Raw genomic sequence first — 22,403 nt, forward strand, 5'->3', positions numbered from 1 at the left:
TTTATTGGCCGAGGGAGCCGGTATACAGCTTCCGGGTCATGTGGCCAGCAGGACTAAGCCGCTTCTGGCGAAGCAGAGCAGCGCACGGAAAGCCGTTTACCTTCCCGCCGGAGTGGTACCTATTTATCTACTTGCACTTTGACGTGCTTTCAAACTGCTAGGTTGGCAGGAGCAGGGACCGAGCAATGGGAGCTCACCCCATCATGGGGATTCGAACCGCGACCTTCTGATCAGCAAGTCCTAGGCTCTGTGGTTTAACCCACAGCGCCACCCACGTCCCTTATGCCTGAAGGTAGTGCGATACAATAGGGAATATCCTTGCTGAGACTATATCCGAACAACAGCCTCCACACAGCTGACTGAATGACTTACTTCTAAACCACAAGGGCAGGAAGCATTCTTGGGGGATGAAAAGAGAGGTACACAGTCTTGCAGCACTGTGTGCCGTAGTCCCAGGGTAGGCGCTTCTCTGCACTTTGTCGCATCTGCTGGCCTTGCTAATTCCCTGCTGTGCTCTTGAGCAACTGGAAATCAGTGCTAAGATCATCACAGCCCCTCTGGGACTGGTAGTGATGAAGCCACAAACATCCTCCATCTGGAAGCACCCTGGCAGATTAAAGAGTTTATAGCAAACAACAAGCCAAACGCAGGTCTACAGTGTGCTGTTGCGACATCCACAACTGGTTTGCATGAACCCGAAGAACGATCTGCAAGTCGAGGGCAACAGTCAACATTGCTACTGAGTTTACAGCTTCTCATACCGCCTTGGAAGCACTGGCTTCAGAAGGATGTTGACAAAATATAAAGCAGCCTCCACCACTGTGGGCAGGAGGCATTGAGACAGAGTTGCTGCTATTGTTGCTTATTAAATTTGTATGCCACCCTTCACCCGAAGATCGCAGGGTGCTTCACAGCATAAAAATACAAGATCAAAATACAAAATACATAATAAAACAAGAACAAGAACCAAAACAAGCAATCAAAAGTGGAAAAAATGGATCTGTTCCAGCCCACATGCACTCTGGGGTGTTCACATGATGGTATGATGGATGCAGCTTCTTTTATTCAAGAGGTGAGGCAGAAGCTGCTTTTATTCTGATGAGGCAGATGCTTAATTTTGGAGATGAACTAAAACAGGCATTTGCTGGAGGTGTTTGGATCTTTTGAAGCTGCTATTTGGGAGATTTTTTTGGAACTCCCAGAGCTGCTATTAGACCCACAGTGGGAAAAATCTCTATTTAGTGGGGTTAGGGTTGCCACCTTTGTTCTGGCAAAATACAGAACAAAGCAAGATGGGGCAGTTGGAGGCCAGTTTTTGTTTTCATCTGGTGCTGAAGTGACTTCAAAGCAATCCATTATAATCTATTGCAGCCTAACAGGATGGCCCTTCTGGAATTTGACATACACACACACATTTGTAAATCTGTCTGTGCTTGGCTACCTGGAGGCTACTGCATCTGCTTTAAAAAAGGTCCAGTCGCGGACAACTCTGGGGTTGCGGCGCTCATCTCGCTTTACTGGCCGAGGGAGCCGGCGTTTGTCCGCAGGCAGCTTCTGGGTCATGTGGTCAGCATGACTAAGCCACTTCTGGCGAACCAGAGCAGCGCACAGAAATGCTGTTTACCTTCCCGCCGGAGGAGTACCTATTTATCTACTTGCACTTTGATGTGCTTTGGAACTGCTAGGTTGGCAGGAGCTGGGACAGCAACGGGAGCTCACTCTGTTGCAGGGATTTGAACCGCCAACCTTCTGATCAGCAAGCCCTAGGCTCTGTAGTTTAACCCACAGCACCACCCGTGTCCTAGCATCTGCTTTAGGCCCTGTCTGAACTATACATTTAAAGCAGAATCATACATGACTTTCCCCAAAGTTTCTTGAGAGTTGTTAGGAGACCCCTGGGTGCTGAAGCAATCAAGGCCTCCTTTCTTGGGAACTCTGGGAATTGTCACACTCTGAGGAGAATAAGGATCACTAACAACTCTCAGTGCTCTTAATGAACTACCATTCCCAGCACTCTTTGGGGGAAGCTGTGGCTGTCTGAAGGTGTAGGATGTGCAGGGTGCAATGGGAACAAGTATGCTAGCTCCAACCTTCACTGTGAGATGGAGGGCAACTGTCTGAAGCAGGGAAGACTGTATTTGCTTAAGCAGGACTGCTGGGATGGGACTGTTGTATGCTAACAGCTAATAATAATAATAATAATAATAATAATAATAATAATAATAATTTATTATTTATACCCCGCCCATCTGGCTGAGTTTCCCCAGCCACTCTGGGCGGCTCCCAATCAGTATTAAAAACAATACAGCATTACATATTAAAAACATCCCTAAACAGGGCTGCCTTAAGATGTCTTCTGAACGTCAGGTAATTCTTTATCTCTTTGACATCTCTTCTGCCTCCCTTGTTGCATTATTCACACACAGCCCACCACCACGTAAGATCACACTTTTGAAGGGGTTGGGGAAGTGGTTCCTATGCCATCAGGGCTGCAGTGGCAGAGGAGGACAAATCCAACCCTGACTTCTGACTTCAGAGCAATCTGATCTCTGAGGAAAGCTGAAAGCAGACATGTCAGAACTTCCAATTATGGAAAATATGGCTAATCCAACTAATGAAACACCCAGCCTTCAGCATTAGCAAAGACATCACCACATTTTCCATTCAGAATTGTTTTATTTAATACTCACAACTGCCCTTTCTAATAAAGAAGATTAAAATTCAGATGAATGTTAAACATTTATTTCGCTTACAGAGTTGTTTAATGTTATTAAGTATTGAGATCCCAGAGAGACACTGACGGTCAGAGTAGATAATACTTAATAGACAATTCTGGGACAAATAGTTTAACCTGTATGGGCAAGTAGTTTAACCTGGAATAACCTGGTAGGCTCTTAAGTTGGAATCTTTTGTTTCCTTTCTTTATGCACTGGCATGGGACTTATCTCTTGATATTGATTTGGCCTTGACAATTCAACACCGTATGGGGCACTTCTTAGTGGGCAAGAATGGTCAACTCGAAGTTTTTGCATGAAAGCAAGTTTGGAGGATCTTTTGCAGTGAATCCCGGAGCACGTCAGCCATGGTCCAATTCCAGTGGTGCTGTTAGATAATTATAGACTCTGAACCTAATGGTCTTAAGTGGGTTATAGGGCCCCATAAGTGTTATTTCACTGATTGCAAAACTCTCCTTCTCATCTGCTGAGCGAGGACCTAGACCTTTGTCTCCAAACCCTGACCTTACAGTACCACCATCTATTTATTTCCCCGCCCCCTCTCTTTCATGCATGCCAATTCATGCACACATGGGGGGGGGGGAGAGAAATGACGTGCTAAGAGACAATGCAAAAAAAGGGAGCAAACAGACACATGCCAAGCCAATCTCTCTGTAACTTTCATGTCAGGGAGCACAGCAGCAGGTGGAGCCAGAGCCAATGGCAGGCAGAATAATAGAATCACAGAATTGTAGAATTGGAAAGGACCATGAGAATCATCTAGTCCAACCCTCTGCAATGCAGGAACTTTTTGCCCTATGTGGGGCTCAAACCCATGGCCCTGAGATTAAGAGTCTCATGCTCTACCAACTGAGCTATTCCAGCTTGAGAGCCAGCTGGTTTTGTCCCTGTCCTCTTCCCTGCTTAGTTGCACAACACAGAGACTGGGGAGGAGGAAGCTGATAGGCAGTGCCACTTCCTGGAGTAGCTGTAAGAAGGCAGGTGGGTGAGGCTGGTGGGGCCGTGCCCCATTTCCCCTAAGGTGCCACCAGCCTCCACCAGGTGGCAGGAGTGCAGCTTATGTGCGTGGTGCTTTCCGCTTTGCCTCTGTCTGGCACTGTCTGTGCATCCTGATCAGACTTGTACAGGGATCTGTGTTACTGGAAGGAGGTTACACACAGGAGCTTGGTTGCATAGTGTGATGAAATGAGAATGTTGCTTCTGGTGTATGATCTGCCGTGGCTGTTCTTACCCATTCATTGCTTCATGCTGCAGTGATCATAGAGTTGGAAGGGATCCCAGGGGTCATCTAGTCCAACCCCTCAATGCAGGAGTCACAGCTAAAGAAACCTGTTTAAAAACCTCCAATGAAGGGGAGTCTGCTGCCTTCCAAGGCAGTCCATTCCAAGCGGAGCAGCACTTAGTGCCAGGCACGTGTGAACTCATCCTTGCGTGTTTGTATATATTGATATTTTTTACACTCTCCGGCCGGTGGCTGCGTGCTGCGTTTCTTTATTACGCATATTGTTATTTGGGGCAGAATCTCCCTCTCTTGTACTGCGCCAAGAACCCAGACGCTTTTAGGCAATCCCAGCGTTTCAGTTAAAAAAAAAAGGGAGGGAAAAAAGGAAGAAAAAAAATAGTGTCGCATCCACGGCGTACAAGACATTCTACAGCAAGATGAGTCATAGCCTTTACCAACAGCTTGGGGAGAGAATGCAGGCTCTGAATGGAATTGGCCAAAGGCTGCGTTCGGCTGAAATGGTGCTTTTCCATTTCATTTCCATTTTGTTTTTTCCATTCCGTGTTTTCTTTCAATGTACTTTGCAGAGGTGTGTGTGTGTATTTAACCAACCAACCTGCGGCTCAAACGAGAAAGGAAACTGAATCGCAAACGTTTCTTTGATGGAGGCATTTATTATTTCACTACAGTATTCCTGCATGCTCATCCAACCTGCACCCCGCTTGACCCGTCATGTATTGGAAATGCAGCTGGGTGGGGAGCGGGGGAGAGAGAGAGAGAAGGAAACTTGGAGCAGCGTGACTCGCCTGGCAATCGCCTCGTCGCCACACCCCCTTCTACCTTCCCGGCGCCCCGGTCTCAGCAGCCGGTGGGGGCGGGAAGGAGGAGAGCGCCCGGTCTACCTCCTACCAATCGGCAGCAGCAGCTGCTTTGTTCCTAACAAAGGCACCTTCGCCCCCAAGATCCCTTTAGTCCCCAATAGTTTGCTGCCTGGTTCTCGCTCTCCGATGACCACAGGGCCGCGGGCTCCTTGGAGAGGCGCGCAGCTGCTGCGCCGGCTTAGAGGAAATAGGCAGCGCCAAAAGAGCGCGCTCGCGGCGCCTCTTATCGCGGACACTCCTCGGCAAGGAGCCTTTTATGACCGGGCGAGCCGTTTATGGGATTGTTGTCCTTGTGTGTGACGCTCGTCGTACAGGATTTCCTCCCCAAATAACTGAGTGGCGAGCCTGATCCGTCACGACGGCTGCTTGGGCGATGCAAAGCCCGGGTGGACCTGGTGAGCGTCCCCGCCCCGCTCCCGCCCCTTAGCGAGGGGGGGGGGGAGAAACAAAAGAGGGAGGTTGAACGTCATGTCATTCCAAAAGAAAGAAAGAAAAAAAAGCAAATCTTGCAAAATAGGCTGGTGGAATATTTGGCGTGTTGCTTGCTTTTAAGGAGCAGGGCTCATGGAAGGTAGGCAAGCCTGGTTTTGTGTATTATTTTTAATTTTTTTAAAAGGCACAGCTCTGTTTTCTGCCACCCACCTTTTGCTATAACGGAGCGGCGCCCCTCTCGGAGCCGTCGGTGAAAAGCGCCAGAGGAGCCGCGGTGGCAGGATGGAGAACCCACCTAGAGGGGCCCCTTGACGCGAGCACATCCTCTGTCGGGCAGCCGCGCTCGCTGCAGCCTGGAGCTAATTCTGCTGCACAATTCTCGTGGCACAGACTCGCCTGCAAGTGTCCTGAGCCCTTCCGTAAGAAAAGGAGACAAAGGGGGTCGAAGGGGACGCAGCAGGAGGAGACCAGCAACATCCTGCTGCCTGCACCGTTTGGTCCGGAAGGTCTAAACCTGGCTTTGCCTGAACTTCACGCTCTACCTATCCAAGGATGTGGCCAGACGTTCAGGAGTAAGAATAACCGGTGTTGAGAAGCCGATTGCTGGAGGGGGGGAAACTGGAAAAAAAGAAGAGGAGAAACTCCAGGGAAGGGATTCTTTGATTACTTAGGACTTGAAACTCTCCGCCTAATTCTGCCAAGACGTGAAGGTGCACACAAAGTAGAAGATTTAGTTAGAAAACAAGGCTCTGCAGCAAAGGAATCGATCACTTCCATCACGACCGTCGGTGTGTTTACTCAGAAGTAAGCCTCAGTGGTTTTAATGGGACTTATTACCTCCTAAGTGTGTGTGGTATTGCAGCATTAGTCATTTTTTCTTCCAGGTAGAAGACAGCTTTATTATGGGGTTAAATGGCAACTTGGAGTCGGATCATGACAACAACTTCAGTTCATAATGGTATTTCATTGTAGTCTTATCATATGGAGCAGGAAAATAGCATAACACACTTCCTTAAGGCTCCCTCCTATCAGGCAGAGAGTGGAGAGCCTACATTTCCAGATGAAAAGTTTGCTCTGTATTGGATCAGCCTCCATTCTTTGTCTGGTCTTTCTTGCAAAGAGGGGAAACACAATTAAAGCAACCACTGATGAATATGTGTTTGAGAAGGAAGAAAAAGCAATACTTGTTTCTAAAGGACAGCATGGCAAAACCATGTGAAGTTTTGCATTTCCTCTTAAAAACTGATCTAGCACAGATGGCAAGAAACTCTCTTTTGACTAACCTTTTCCTACTGTCTAAAATGCTGCTGCACAAGAAGATGCTTTAATTTATACCTGGGATTTATCAAGGGGAACCGTTGCCTTCATTTAGGATAAGTTGTTAAACATATATGATTCCTTTTGTGATTTTTAAAAAACGAAATACTAGTGAATTGCATTAATGGATGGACGCATAGCTAGAAAACCTTCTGGAAATTCTGCCCTTGAATCCTGGAGATTCTCACTTATGTGGAATACAATACTTTTTTGCAATAGCCCATGACACTAACTGATGCTGCAGTTGTTGCGGAATGTATCTATGAATTCCGTAACAGATAAAGCTTTTGGACAAGGAAAAGACTGAGGCCGACAGAACCATGAACATGATGCATGTAAACAATTTTCCATTCAGGAGGCATTCGTGGATATGGTGAGTAAACTGCTGCACACTTCAATGTGGAGTTATCCCAATACTTGTTTGCTGTACGCTGTGACAATCGATTCCTTAGCTCCAAGGGATGGCGATGCAAGTGGGGGACTGTAATCGAGAGGTGCATTAAAAATAAATAAATCCCACACTGGGGATGTAATGCAAATTTTACAACGCAAGAGAAACCCAGCAGGGAAAAATGTGTACATTTTATGATGTCATTCTTGTTTTTCCTTTAATCCAGCACCATGAAAACACATTCCCTCCCCTTTCTGTCGCCTTGTTGAATTTGATGACTTTAACAGAAAATAGAACTTCTGTTTTTGTTTTAACTCTTTCAAGTTAATTCTTAGGTTCAGTGTTTTTCCAGACAAGTCTTTCCCTGCTTCAGCGAAGGGGTATTTGGTGAAAAGGGCTGTTTTTCCTCCCTTGTCCTTTCTGCTTTTCCTCCTCCTCTCCTCCCTCTGCCCCACCCCCTTTTTGCTAGGGTATGCACCAGAATACGAATGATGCTTTCTCTAAGAAATGCATGCCAAGGGACTATTTTCCCCTCCCTTCTTTTGTGTGCAACGTCAAAGAAGCATCAGGGATTAGTTGCATATTTTTATTATTTTTTGCTCCCTTATACAATCCAGGCAGTGTGACTTAATATAACCCTTTCTATTTTGTTATATAATAAGATGGGTTTGCTTACACGGTTGTTAAACAGTATGCTCTAGAAAGTGGATAAATCTGCTTATTCTAGAGCATACTGTTTAACAATGCCTGATAATGCATAGGTATGGGAAGACTGATAAAAGAATGACTAGGATTTTATTTATTTTTTAGTGGTGGGAGGAGGCTTGCTTTCAAAAAGGTTCTAGTACCTATGCATTGTCAGGCATGGCAAGATTCCATGTTATTTATTTAAAAGTGGTGCAGAGAGGGAGCCTCTTGGATTGCTGTAACACATCCATTATGAAGATTATAATGGAGTAACAGGAAGAGGGGTTTTTCCAAGCGACCCAATTAATGTGGTGCTTGGTTAAAAGCTTTATTAATTGATGCTTCTTGTCTTGAATACTGCTCTCCTCAGCACCGAAGCAATACATTTAAAGGCATTGGGTGGTAGCGTCAGCATCCCTGAAACATCATACGTTAACTGTAGAAATCCAAAATTTCCTTTTCTTCTCCAGTGAACATTTCCACCCGCACCCTTATTTCAGTTTTCCTTACATATACCATTTTTAAAAAATCTGTCACATATAAAAGAGAGCATATGTGATCAGTAAATGAGTCATTAAAATATCAATATTTTAAAAGTTATTCCCGTCCCCCTGCATTTGAGCTTCATTTTTATTCTGCCAGCCTTCTAACTTTCCATCTGTGATAATAAAAGTTCTTTGTGTGTGAAACTGAAGCAGGTGGGAAATTTGATGCAAGGCCTTGCTACCCTCAGCTCAATTCGGGATCATCCTGGGTCAGTGTTGCAATTGTTGCTGTCTTACCACACACCGTATTTTTCGCTCTATAACACGCACCCAACCATAACACGCACATAGTTTTTAGAGGAGGAAAATCCGTAGGCATGCCACCCGTAGGCATTTCCTCCATAACACGCACAGACATTTCCCCTTACTTTCTAGGAGGAAAAAAGTGAGTGTTATGGTGCAAAAAATACGGTATTTATTTACACGTCATGGAAAAGACCACTCACACCTGACATTGATCCAGTCAAAAGCTGGGCAAAGCCCCTGAAACTTTATGATGGATGTGCTTTGGCCGGGTCCTACTACAAATAAGCAGCTTACCTAAAGGGAAATTGGTAAACCATGGTTTGCCTTACCATTAAAAATGGAGCTTCAGGCAACAGATTCCAGAGAGAGTGCAATTCCCCTCTCTCCATTTTCCATCTGTGTGTGCCATTAAAAAGAAGGAAAAGCTCTAGTTCAGAACAGGCAGGGGTAGCATATTAGCATCCCCATTCATGTGCAAAGACTGTCTAAAGCAAGCATTGGGTAAAGAGAGAAAGAAAAGGAGCTACACTCAAATCTTTGCAGGGGAAGGAAAGTCTTTGTGGATTGAAAAATAAGACCCACAGTGGTGCCTTTAGGGATGGGGAGCTCTTACGATGGTAGTTGAACTACAGCTCCCATCAGCCCCAGCCAGCATGGTCAGTGATGAAGGGAGTTGAAGTCCATCAACAGCTGGAGGGTCACAGGTTCCACGTCTCTGCTTTAGCTGAATGATCCCAAAGCCACCTTCAGGCACTGAATGGAAAAGGGCTATGTGGCATTACCTTGGAAGCATGACACCTCTGAAGAAGAGCAAAAGAAGAGCCCTGGGACAAAGGCATGTCAAGTCTATCATCCTATGGAAAAGCCCCCAGGCAGGACATGAGCACAATAGCCCTCTCTCAATGTTGTTTTTCAAGTGATTGGTTTCCATAGGCATGCAGCCTCTGATCCTGGATTCAGGCCTGGGTTTACGATTGGATTGGCGTTGATGGGTTACCTTTATTGGAAGAGAGATAAGGAATGTGACCCTGTTTGTGCTTTTCATATTTGTGGCTTGGGCGTAGAGAGTGGGACACTTTGTTAAAGTGGTTTTGCTTGGATCTTTGGGTCAGTTTCATGTTACAATATTTGTTGACAGTACCTTGGCAGCTTGGCTATTAGATAGTGAGATGCCACAAGTTCCATCCTGTCCCCAGTGCTGTTTAACATGTATAGGAACTTGTTGGGAGATTTGGGGCACAGTGGCATCAGCAGGCAGGTAACAGAGAAATTGTCACGGTCTGGTTTATGGGCGGTCAAAGTCTTGGCGGAGGACGTCGGGACTGGGGGCAAGACGGTGGGGTGGGAGCAGGAACAGGAGTCCAGAAGCCAAGGGTCCGAGGGTCAGGAAACCAGGAGTCAAGGGTCTGAGGATCAGGAAGCAAGGAGTCAAGAAGCCAAAGGCAGGAAGCGTGTTGCTGTGGCAAAGAGCCAAAGGGAAATGTTGACCTTATATCCCTTCCCGGCTCCTGCCACCAGGTGCTGTGAGTTACCAACTGGCCTCACCTGTGCAGCTGCGCCTTGCCTCTTCAGAACAAACTTAGGAAAGCCCAAGTTCTGCGAAGCCCTACCGGTCACAGGGCCTGCTCCTGCACACACTCCTGGCAGAAATAGGGTGAGATGGTCATGGACTGGGTGCAGTGTTGGGCTGAATGATGGCCAGTAAGTTTAAACTGAATCCTGACCTGCAGAAGGCAGGTGTGGTTCCTGGTTCAGGGAATTAGGCTCCAGGGCTGGTTCTTGATATGGTTAGACATGACCCAGCCTGGCTCATTGACTGCTCTGCCTTTTTCTAACATTGGCTAGGGTGGCTTTCAAATATCTCTTTTCTGTCTGCTCTCCACATATGCTCTCTACATATGTGTATCATTGATACAGGATGTTCAGACTCGCTTTTAGCAGTATCCAAGTGTCATAGCTCAGCAGCAGAGAATATGCTTTTCCTGCAAAAGGTCCCAGGTTCCATCTCCCAACATTTCCAGCTAGGACTAGGATGGGTTTCCCCCTGAAATTCTGGAGAGCTGCTGCCGGTCAACCGTGGGCAGTGCTGACCTAGATGAATTAATTATCTGACTTGGTCTAAAGAAGTATCCTATGTTTCCAAGATAGTTCTTAGAACATGAGACCTAATGAGGAATGGACTCTATGGGTGGAAGGACAGAATTACTTTAGTAGCAATTGGTAGAAAGAAACGAACTGGTTAACATGGGGTAGGTGTGATGTCTTGGGGGCACTGCCCACCTTGAGACTCCTGGTCTTATAACCCGGTCAGTTGTCATTTCTGAGTGATCTGGCAATAATAATAATAATAATAATAATAATAATAATAATAATAATAATAATAATTTATTATTTATACCCTGCCTATCTGGCTGAGTTTCCCCAGCCACTCTGGGCTGCTCCCAATCGAGTGTTAAAAACAATACAACATTAAATATTAAAAACTTCCCTAAACAGGGCTGCCTTCAGATGTCTTTTAAAAAGAAGATAGCTGCTTATTTCCTTCACATCTGAAGGGAGGGCGTTCCACAGGGCGGGTGCCACTACTGAGAAGGCCCTCTGTCTGGTTCCCTGTAACCTCACTTCTTGCAATGAGGGAACTGCCAGAAGGCCCTCGGTGCTGGATCTCAGTGTCTGGGCTGAATGATGGGGGTGGAGACGCACCTTCAGGTATACAGGACCGAGGCCATTTAGGGCTTTAAAGGTCAGCACCAACACTTTGAATTGTGCTCGGAAATGTACTGGGAGCCAATGCAGAGCTCTCAGGACCTGTGTTATGTGGTCCCTGCGGCCACTCCCAGTCACCAGTCTAGCTGCCGCATTCTGGATTAATTGCAGTTTCCGGGGAGCAGAAACCTCTTCGCTCCCTTTACCTCTCCCTCTGGAAGGTTGTGCAGATTGAGTCCAAGAGAAAGAGGCAACTGTTGTGGTTGGGGGTGGGTTGCACTCGGGGGGGGGGCAACCCCAGCAAAACCTGGAACTGGCACTGATGGTTTGGGATGACACTGTAAGGCAGGGCTGGGGAACCTCCGGTCCTCCAGGTGTTGTTAGACTTCAGCACCTGTCAGCTCCAGCCAGCATGGCCAGTGGTCAGGGATTGATGGTACAGTACTTTAGTCCAGTAACATCTGGTTCTCTACCCCTCCCATAAAGAAAAGGCTGTGTTTCTTGGAAGATTTTTAGTAGTAAGGAAGAACACTGTTTTTACTGGGATAAAATCTGTCGAGCTTAGAATGCATTTGTGAAGGATGTTCAGTGTGTGTGTGTGTGTGTGTGTGTATTCTTTATTTCCAACACCTTCAACACTAACACTAATGATTTCCTCATGCAGCCTTATGTTAATACCAAATCAAATAAAAATAAGCATGCTGCTTAATTACAGGATCTACCTTATAGCCAGATAAGGATTGTAGATCTTTTCCTGGTTCTTAATATAGAAGGTAGGTTGTAATACTTTGTGGTTTTGGATGTGATTGTTTGTTCTTCCCACAGGACAGTGAATAAAAACATTCTATGTATCTTGTACAGCTTTGAGGGGGGAAATGCAGTAAGAATGTGCAGTTCACAATTCACCGGGTTTACACATCTGGGGCTCCGCAGAGCTTTAAGTCGAAACCGCCTTGTCTGAGATGCAGCCTTGTGAGCTACACAAGTCCTTAGGCTCAGCAGCAGAGCATGTGCTTTGCATGTGTGAAAGGTCCTAGGTTCGATCCCTGGCATGTCCAATTGAAAAATGTTTACTGGAAGAAGCTATACTTGAGTAAGCTGTACTAGGTTAGATGGACAAACTAGTCCAATATGGAGCAAGGCAACTTCCTATGTTCCTTTGTTTCTCCTTGAGGCGTAACAGAAACTAAAAATGTGCAGCATCATGCTGTACAGTTGTTGGACAGTATGAAGCCTCTGAGTTGGCTAGGCATGGACTCTGGTCACCGGGACCCTGACCACATGCCCTTGCCGTTCCAGGAGGTGTCTTTTGGCTGATTCACCTCCTGTCTTATGGAATCTGGGATGGGACAGACACACTCCAGCTATTCTTCTGAGCATGACCATCCTCTAGCGTGGACTTGATAAAGTGTTGGGATGTGTAGCTTAAGATCATGGCCCACTTTGTTATGTTGGCCAGTTTAATACTATACCTGGGTTTTGTTTTGTTTTTAAAACTCAGAATAGGTTGGTTTGCTTACGCTCAAAGGATTGTTGGAAGATTCAAGATGGATAAAAGAAAGAACTTGTTCACACAATAAATGGTAAAGCTATGAAACTTGTTCCCGGGGAGACAGTTCAGACAATTTCATGGAAGAGAGGGCTATTGATGGCTACTAAACACTACAAAAGAGGGACGTGGGTGGCGCTGTGGGTAAAACCTTAGTGCCTAGGACTTGCCGATCGCATGGTTGGCAGTTCGAATCCCCGTGGCGGGCTGAGCTCCCGTCTTTCGGTCCCAGCTCCTGCCCACCTAGCAGTTCGAAAGCACCCCTAAGTGCAAGTAGATAAATAGGTACCGCTTTATAGCAGGAAGGTAAACGGCGTTTCCGTGTGCTGCGCTGGTGCTGGCTCACCAGAGCAGCTTCATCACGCTGGCCACGTGACCCGGAAGTGTCTCTGGACAGCGCTGGCCCCCGGCCTCTTAAGTGAGATGGGCGCACAGCCCTAGAGTCGGACACGACTGGCCCGTACGGGCAGGGGTACCTTTACCTTTTTAAACACTACACAAATCCGGAGTGGAGTGCCTAAGACAGATGGATGGCGCCATGTATGCCTCCTTCTGGCAACTCCTGCAGCTAAGCTGGTGCCAAATGTATCGCTCTGCTTTCCTTTGGACCACATCAGTGAGTCAGAGTGGGTGGTCTTGTTGTCTGGGCAGCCAAGGATCTCCATACACACTGCCCAGGCTTGCACCCTGGACTTTGGTGCTGCTAATGCAGCAGTTTGACTTCATCCCTGGAGGCGCACTCCATTGTCTTTTGAGACAGATGGATGCCAGCCATGCCAACCACAGTTGGAGGCAGCAATGCATCTGAATGCCAGTTTCTGGAAATCACAGCAGGGGAGAGTGCTCTTGTGCTTGGATCCTGCAATCAGCTTTCCCACAGGCATCTGCATGGCCACTGGAGAACAGGATGCTGGACTAGATCAGCCTGATCCAGCAGCTTCTTCTTACGTTCTTATGATTTTGCACAAAAGTTTGTTGCTTCTAGGACATGGTGATGACTGCCCGTTTTTTCCCCATGTCCCCCATGTTGCTTCCATCATGCACAGAGGAAGGGCATGGTTTCCAAGCATCAGTAGCAAGACAATGTGCAGGTGTGTTAAGAGAATTGGTTTCATTCATATGAATAATACAATAGTTATCATGTATTGTTAGCAAGACGTTTGACAGTGTTTCACTTGGTATTCACATTGATGGGCATATTTGTAAAACACTCTCCTGAAAATGTTGGCTGAAAAGGCTGCTATAAGAAGAGATATAATGAAATATTAATAGGAAGCATGGTCCTTAATAGGAAATGTGGTCCTTAGGGCATTTTGTTATCCTAGTTTTAGTTCTGTTCTGTTTGGCACATTTCTGCATTACTTAGAATACGTGTTCATGAGATCGGCAGATGTCATGGCACTGAGAGGGATTGCATCTACCTCCGAGCCTCAAATTGTCATGTTAATGTGGACAGTTAGCTTGTAAGTATGCCAGAACCTTATAACGATGAGTGCTAATCCTGGCACATTCTGGGACAAAACAAATGAATGTAAGTGAAAAATGGAAATTAATATTAAAGACTAATGGGGAGAGACAGGCGGAGGACTTAAAATGGTCAGTCAGTTGAATGGAACATGAGTCAGCGATGAGTCAGAAGAGGGGAGAAACCTTGTAATTAACGACAGAGAGACAGAGTAGTATCCAAGACATGAGGATTAGTAAAGGTCTACTTCTCACTGCCTTGGCCCCAGCTAAGTACTGTATTTTTTTATTAAGGAAGAAAGCAGTGAAATTAGAGTGAATTGCTATAGACAATAGGACAAAAGGCAGTGGATTCAAAAAGAAGGAAAGTGTATTTTAAAGGAGTTGTATGGTGGTGGGGGAACATAGTAATTGTGAAAATAATTGCCCAGTCAAGCAGGTGATCAGTGGTGTATGGGTAAATGCTGAAGTGCAGGGTCTCATTGTGACGGCCCCCATAGCTCTACCCCAAAGGAAAGCCCAGAATTGAAGACTGCTGCATTCATCTTCTACTTAATCATTATCTTCCTTCTCTGAGCTCACCTATGCTAGTTTGTTATAAACAACGACAGTGAGTCTCGAAAGCCTGGCTTTTGCTTTAGTCACTTTCTAGAGCAAGGTGAGTCTGTCGTTTACTCTGGCGGACGATTTATTTGTTTATTTATTAACCGCCCTTCACCCCAAGGTCCTAGCGCGGTTTACAACATTAAAACACAATATTAAAAACAGTTTAAAGCAACTTACAGTCAAAGAAAAACAAGGTGGGTCCTAAAAACATACGTCTCAAGTGTCAAAAGCCGAGGGAAAGAGGTGCATATCTTAAGCATTCTCCGGAAGCTGTGCAATGAAGGTGCCACGCGGACCTCTGTGGGGAGGGAGTTCCCCGGTTTGGGGGCCACCACAGAGAATGCCCTCTCCTGGCCATTACTCCTCCCTCCCCAAACATCTGAGGATGGAGGAACTACCAAGAGGGCCCCGTCTGCCAAGTTCAGCACCTAAGAGGGTTTGTAGGGAAGGAGAAGGTCCTTCAGACATTTGTGGATTGAAACACCAATATGAGCACGTTAAATTGGGCCTAGGAATGAAATGGCAAAGAGCACAGCTGTTTTAAAGCAGTCAGTAATCTGGCTGCTGCATTTCAGATCAGCTTTCCAAGTTGTCTTCCAGTGCAGCCCCATGTAGCAGATGTCGCTCCTGTTTCACCCCCATGTCCTCCCTCCACTGAACCACTGTGGGAGTAGCTCATTAATAAGGCAAGGTTGATGTACACCAGTGGTTCCCAGACCTTTTTCACACCGCCACCCCCACCCTGTTGGTTCCATAGACTCATCCCCATCGCCTCCCACTCTACTCTTTAAAAGGCATTACTCAGAAGGGCAGTTTGCACAACCCAGTAAGGAAAATAGTAACAGAATACATTTCAAAATAGCATCAATTAATTGTACATTTGTTCAGAACCCAGTTTAAACTATTCAGTTTAATTATTTCAGCAAATGGATGAACTTGATCCAGCTTTTCCAAGTCTGATAATGATTTGCTTACTTGGTGAGAGAGCTTAGAATTGGAGAGTTGGAAGAGTCCACGGGGGTCACCTAGTGGAAACTTTTGCCCAAAGTGAGGCCCCACCCCTGCCATTAAGTGTCTCATGCTCTACCAACTGAGCCATCGCTTCTGTTAACTTGCTGGTCTTTTGCAAACTGCATATACAAGCCTGGTCTCTCACCTCCTAGCCCAGCACTAAGATTTATGTGGAAGTAAGCTGTGTGTGTCATTGCTTTTTTCCTTGGCATTTGATGACCTGGCTAAAAGAGCCCTGGCCAAAGATTTCTGCCTTTTGCCTTGCATGGCCCACAGTCCTTCCCCCCCCTCTAACCAGCTGTTCTTGTTATGCTGGAAACAAGGGTTTGGTGTCTGGCGCGTGGCCTGAGCCCTGTCTCTGGCAGACACAAGATATGGCGAAGGAGTTCCTTGTTTCAGGCTGGGAATTGGACCTTGCCCATCCATAAAAATAGCCGTTAAAGGCTTGACGAAACCAAATCTAGACTGGTTAAAAATGTTTGCATGCAGTACTTTTCAGATGGGGCTGGTAAATGAGAAAGGTACGTAATCCTGAGGCTCAATACCAATCTTAATATGCTTCGCGCACTGTTAAGGTCACTGCTCAAATGCAGTACGGCACCTTTTCTGTGTGCAATGGAGCACAATATAGTAATAACTAGAGCCAGGGCTTTCTCGGCTGCGGCTCCAATCTGGTGGAACGCTCTGTCACAAGAGACTAGGGCCCTGCGGGACCTGACATCTTTCCGCAGGGCCTGCAAGACAGAGCTGTTCCACCAGGCCTTTGGTCAGGGTGCAGCCTGACTCCCTCCTCTGGCAATCTGCACAGAATTTTGCTTAACGGTTGCCATCAATCTGATTTTAATTAATTTTTGAAATGTTTTTAGAATGTTGGATTATTTGATTGTTGTTAGCCGCCCTGAGCCCGGCTTTGGCTGGGGAGGGAGGGATATAAATAATTTTTTTATTATTATTATTATTATTATTATTATTATTATTATTATTATTATTATATAATAAACATTCTGAGATAATACTGCTTCTTTTTTCTTTCAATTTTGCTCAAAGAACCTCTCTTATCAGTTCTAGTTACAGGTAGGTAGCCGTGTTGGTCTGCCATAGTCAAAACAAAATAAAAAAATTCCTTCCAGTAGCGCCTTGGAGATCAACTAAGTTTGTTATTGGTATGAGCTTTCGTGTGCATGCACACTTCTTCAGATACACCGAAACAGAAGTCACCAGACCTTTATATATAGTGGGAGGGTGGGGAGGGGTATTACTCAGAAGGGTGGTGGGAATGGGTGATTGGCTGATAGGTGTGGTAAACCTGTTGATGACTCAGTTACAGATAGGTAGCCGTGTTGGTCTGCCATAGTCAAAACAAAAAAAAATCCTTCCAGTAGCACCTTAAAGACCAACTAAGTCAGTTCTTGGTATGAGCTTTCGTGTGCATGCACACTGTGTATCTGAAGAAGTGTGCATGCACACGAAAGCTCATACCAAGAACTAACTTAGTTGGTCTTTAAGGTGCTACTGGAAAGATTTTGTTTTGTTTTGACTGTTGATGACTGTTAAACGACTGCAATAGGTCTCTAAGGTGCTACTGGAAGGGATATTTTTATTATCTTTTCAGCGACAGCTAAAGAACAATTTGCTTTCTAGCTGCAGTAGCAGCAATGGATCAACAAGCAAACGCTTGTTTCCCCAATGCTTCTTACAGGGTTCTTCCAAACTAAACCCCCCCCCCCCGCCCCCACTATTTTGCATGTGAGATTCAGGTGCATTTCAGCAAATTCAGGTTATGCAATGAGAATTAACAACATGAATTTTGCGGTAAGGAAGATGACGGGGCAATGCTTGAGAAGCTGTGGAGTAACACCTGCTTGAGGCAGTGTTGTGTAACAGGTCAGAATGAATGGTCCAGTGGCAGCCAACGTCATCTAACCTCCCTGCAATCTTTGTGCCAACAAATTTGGATGAACGCTCATCGAATGGATTGTATGAAAGGAACCCTAATAACACACTGCTCTCTTTATAAAGATTTTCATTTGGGCAACAGATATGTGCCCGTAACTAACTTGGTCCAAAGAATGAGTTTACATTGCAGCTGGACGAGCCCATTCCTAGCACAACTCTGCTCCTAGCAAAGTAGGAACAGAGTTTCACAAGAGTATGGTAAAGCAAAGGTAGGGAAACTCCAGGCTTGTGGAACCTACATTGCAGTAGTGCCCTGTTTGCTGAGTGCAGCATGAGCATCGCAGTGGAGTAAATCTGTTGCTCCTGTCAGTATTCTCCTATCCTTGCTGTCATCCTGCCCCTGCCCAGTCCAGGTAAGCTGCAGTGATACAGGTGTTGACTCTGCCCTGCTACTTGGTTTGTTTGTTTGCTTGTTTGTTCACTAGAATCTCGAAATGCACTGACCAGATCAGTGAAAGACATGCATTTAGCATTAAAGAATTCTGAGCCCCAAAATTTATCGGAACTCGATGAAGCTCGTGGCTCTTCCATTCCCCATCTGACTTCACTTCAACCATAAAATTTCGGAAGAGGGAATATTTTGTTACTGCTGTCATTAAGCAGTCCTTCCTAACTTACCAAGTCACCTGGAAATCAACCCATAGATTGAGAGATCTACGTTCTGCCCACGCTTGTCTGGGAGACAACTCTGCCTCCATCCCAACAAACAAGCACAGATTCCCTTCTGGAGCTTTCACTTTATTTGTTTAAATATTTAAACGGAACATTTTGAGCCCCCCCCCCCCAAAAAAAACCCAACAACAAAACAGTGTAGGGGCCATGTTGGTCCATAAGGGGGGGGGGGAATCTAAAATTACCTAAATGTCAGTGTTGTTATTATGAGCAACCAAATGTCACCAAATACTGAAGACGCTTTCAGGTTCTCCTAGATGGCTAGATGTTAAACAAAGCAGTCAGAGGAGGGGAAAGGGGGGGAAACACACACATTTGGCTTGATGGTGAAGATGCAGAAGTCACAGTCTGAAGATGGAGTTCAGGAAGAGATAGCAGAAGAAATTGGATTAGGCAGGCTTTACTCAGTGCTTTGCAGATTTCAGGTTATACCTATGACTGCACAAACAAAGAAACAAGTATTGGCTGATAACCCTGGTTGTTGTTTTTTAAATAATAATAATAATAATAATAATAATAATAATAATAATAATAATAAAAAAATCTGGCTTTTGTGCTATACCATTCAAAGGCAAATCACAACATAAAAAATGGATACATATTTTTTTTTTAAAAAAAAAATAACCCAGAGGTGGAAAGAAGACATAGTCCCTACCAGAGAAGAATGGCAGGTTAAATTGATGGAAATATGCCGAAATGACAAAAATGATCGGAAGAATTAGAAACCAGGAAGACCTAAATTTTAATAAGGAATGGGGAAAATATATAATTCACCTTAGAAATCGTTGTATTGGGATGTTACTTGTAGTTGAATGTTAAATTATGGTTGTAATGGAAATTTAATAGATTTGGATTAATAGAGAAGATGCAGGAGGAAAAAAGTTAACTTAAGTACCCACAATGGGGAGGAAGGAAGTCCAGCTGAATCTATGAGATTCACTTTTTAGTTTGGTTGTTTGACAATTGTTTGTAAATTTCAAAATCTGAAAAATTATTTTTTTTTTAAAAAAAAAAACAACCCACAAAAGTATTTCTTTGAATTTTTTAAAAGCAGCTTTAAAACCCTGTTTTAAAACCCAGATATTTCCTATAATAAAATTTTATTTGCTACAAGAAATACAACAGCAAAGGGTCTCTTTTGGGGGGAATGGGAGTTCCTGAGCGTGGCAAAGGCCTTAGCTAACCTGTCCTGCTGTGTCTCAGATAGTGCGGGGCTCCTGATCAGAGCGGCAGTAATAGAACTGCAGTATTGACATCTTTTGCCATGTCAGCCTTGCAGCTAGAGCCTGTTCCTGGAGTTCATCTGTGGGCATCATGTGTTGTTTCCTTGCGCTGCAGTCACCTATCGGTTTATTACCTGTAATAAACAAGCCACTTACGTTTGACTAATTAGATCCAAGCCAGTAAATGGCTTTGATGCAAGTATTCCCTCTTAATTGAATAAGTCTTCTTTTAACAACACTCAAGTAGGGCATGACTTTCTAAGGACTGTTTTGACTACCATCGAACAACTTGCAGTGCCAGGCTAGAATACAAACAGGATAGCTGTGCAAAGTGATGGCTAATGGAAATTTCGTTTGGCAATGCTCAGATTTTAATTCTCTTACAATGTAGTCATATCTATCTATCTATCTATCTATCTATCTATCTATCTATCTATCTATCTATCATCTATCTATCTATCCAGAAGTAAGATGCAGTGATTTCAGCGGGGCTTATTCCCAAGTATAAGTGGGTACAGGATTTCAGCCTTAAGGGTGTTAATTAAATGCCACCTTTGCCAGTAAGTATATGCTCTTCTCTATCACTTTTGCATTGCTTTTCCCATTCCCTGCCCACCCTCTCCCCAAAAAACAACATGGCAATGATGCACCGTTGATCACATTCTTGACAATTTGCCCTTCTTTGGGATCAAGAGAAGGAAAAAAGCATCGTGCAACAGACTCAAGCCCTGATTGATTGCAGCTCCTTGCTGTTTTCACGACTGGCTGGCTCCATCCTGTTCTTACGTCACATTGTTCTGACAGCCAGGGTGATGTAGTGTTCGCTGCACTTGGAGCAGGGAGAGATCTGTGTTCAGGTCTTCACTTAACCAAACAAAAGCTTACTGAACGCTGGGCCAGTTTCACACTCTCAGACCAAGCTGCATCTCAGAATTGATGAAATAAGTAACCACTTGTTGCCTTGAATACTTTGCGGAAAGGTGGAATATAAATAAGCAAATAATAATCAAAATTTTAAAAATAACACCTGCAACAGAATCTTGCAGAGTGGAGTGCTGCTGTTTAGGATTCTGGCTACAGTACTTCATTCCATTAGACTCCATTCCTTCTCCCATCTTCTGGTTTTCCATCTCTCTCCTGTCCAGCAGTCAGCATTCCTTGGACACTGAATAGGCTCAGTCCTCAATGAATGGTTTTGTGGTGGGTCACTCCTCCCCCTTTCCTAAACTTTCTTTTGTACTTCTCTTGTACTTCTGGTAACTCTGGGATTCTTTTAAATCCTGCTAATATCTCCTCCTGTGTGCATGGTACTGGTCTGGTCATTTAACCCATGGCACTCAAAACCCACACATTGAAATTAGAGGGAATGACGTGCGTTGTCCTAAATTTCTAAAAGGAATGTTGGAGCGATATAAATACAGTGGTACCTCGGGTTAAGAACTTAATTCATTCTGGAGGTCTGTTCTTAACCTGAAACTGTTCTTAACCTGAAGCACCACTTTAGCTAATGGGGCCTCCTGCTGCCGCTGCGCCGCCGCTGCACAATTTCTGTTCTCATCTTGAAGCAAAGTTCTTAACCCGAGGTAATATTTCTGGGTTAGTGGAGTCTGCAACCTGAAGTGTATGTAACCTGAAGCGTAGGTAACCCGAGGTACCACTGTAAATGCATGGAGCCACATTTGAGGTTTATGCTAGGAAAAAATAATTCTCTAATGAGCATATAAATGAGTAAATCTTCAGGTAAATATCCACAGCAGAGACCTACCTTTTGGCCAGTACATCAGAGCTGAATTTTTCTCATGTAGGCAAGTTGGGTTATTTCTTTCTCTTTTTTCTTTTTTGTATACAGTAAAGGGATTTCTCAAGGTACAGGAAGCCTGTACCATCGTTCTGTTTTGTTTTAAAATCTATATCCCATCCAAATGTTCTCTAAAGGCAGTCTACAAGACAATGTTTTAAAGCATACAATAAAAGAAACGATAAAATCCAAAGTCAGCCATCAGTTAGACATTGTCCCTGGCAGCAGCAAGAGCATTCTAAGGACTTCTGCAGATGACCTACATACCGAGCAGTCAACCTGATTTGCTTACAGAAAGCATATGCAGAGCTTAAGATTACATCGGGTCTTTATTGAGCATTAGTTCCAATTTGCTTATGAAGTATTTTACCTCCCTGTTAATCATTTGTTCGTTCCACACCTTTTCACGCATTTCTCCCATCTCTTTCCTAACCCCCCCCCCAAAGTACATTTCTTTCTTTAACGTGACATTTGTTGCACCAGGGTGACAGAGCACTTTAATCCACTTTTATGTTTTCCAGACTGAAACTTCACAGTGCACTGTTGAATCCCTCCTGCAAAATAACAACAGTTTGGAGGCACCCTTAGACTGCAAATGCCTGCTTAAGGAACATAAATGCTTTGGCCAACTTCCTGTATTCCAAGACAAGAGCAAACAAATGTGTTGGGAAGAACCCACCTCAGAAATGGTGCTGCTATTGAGAAAGCCCTTTAACTTCTTAACTGCAAAACCTGAGCTATCTCTTAGAGGAGCCTGGAGTGCATGTGGAAGGAGGGTACCTTAATAGCATTCATCATGGTCGCAGCTGATATGACCTGGTTCGCACATGAAGCTTAGTCAAACAATGGCTGAGTGCAAATGTGTGGGTTCTCAGAGAAGAGATCACAGCTGCCTTGCTCTCCTCCAGTCCTGTTGCTGCTGCAGTGCTGTGAGCTAAGCAATGGTTTGGCATATCATGTCA

The 22,403-nt window shown here is 44.8% G+C and overlaps 1 protein-coding gene across 6 annotated transcripts in view; it reads left to right on the top strand.

The window, feature by feature from the left end:
• PDE4D (phosphodiesterase 4D) overlaps nt 1-22,403 on the top strand; it is a 650,804-nt gene that overhangs the window by 347,784 nt on the left and 280,617 nt on the right. Inside the window, exon 1 of one of the 6 annotated variants that reach the window (XM_081929701.1) lies at nt 5,559-6,960. The exons of the other annotated variants lie outside the window; for them this stretch is intronic. Within the exon in view, the coding sequence (XP_081785827.1) occupies nt 6,908-6,960 (53 nt within the window). The 5' untranslated portion in view covers nt 5,559-6,907. Of the gene's footprint in view, nt 1-5,558; nt 6,961-22,403 lie in introns of those variants that run through there. 6 annotated transcript variants of the gene reach the window in all.

Source organism: Podarcis melisellensis (genome assembly GCF_964234715.1).
Source record: "Podarcis melisellensis genome assembly, chromosome: 11".
Taxonomy (NCBI): domain Eukaryota; kingdom Metazoa; phylum Chordata; class Lepidosauria; order Squamata; family Lacertidae; genus Podarcis; species Podarcis melisellensis.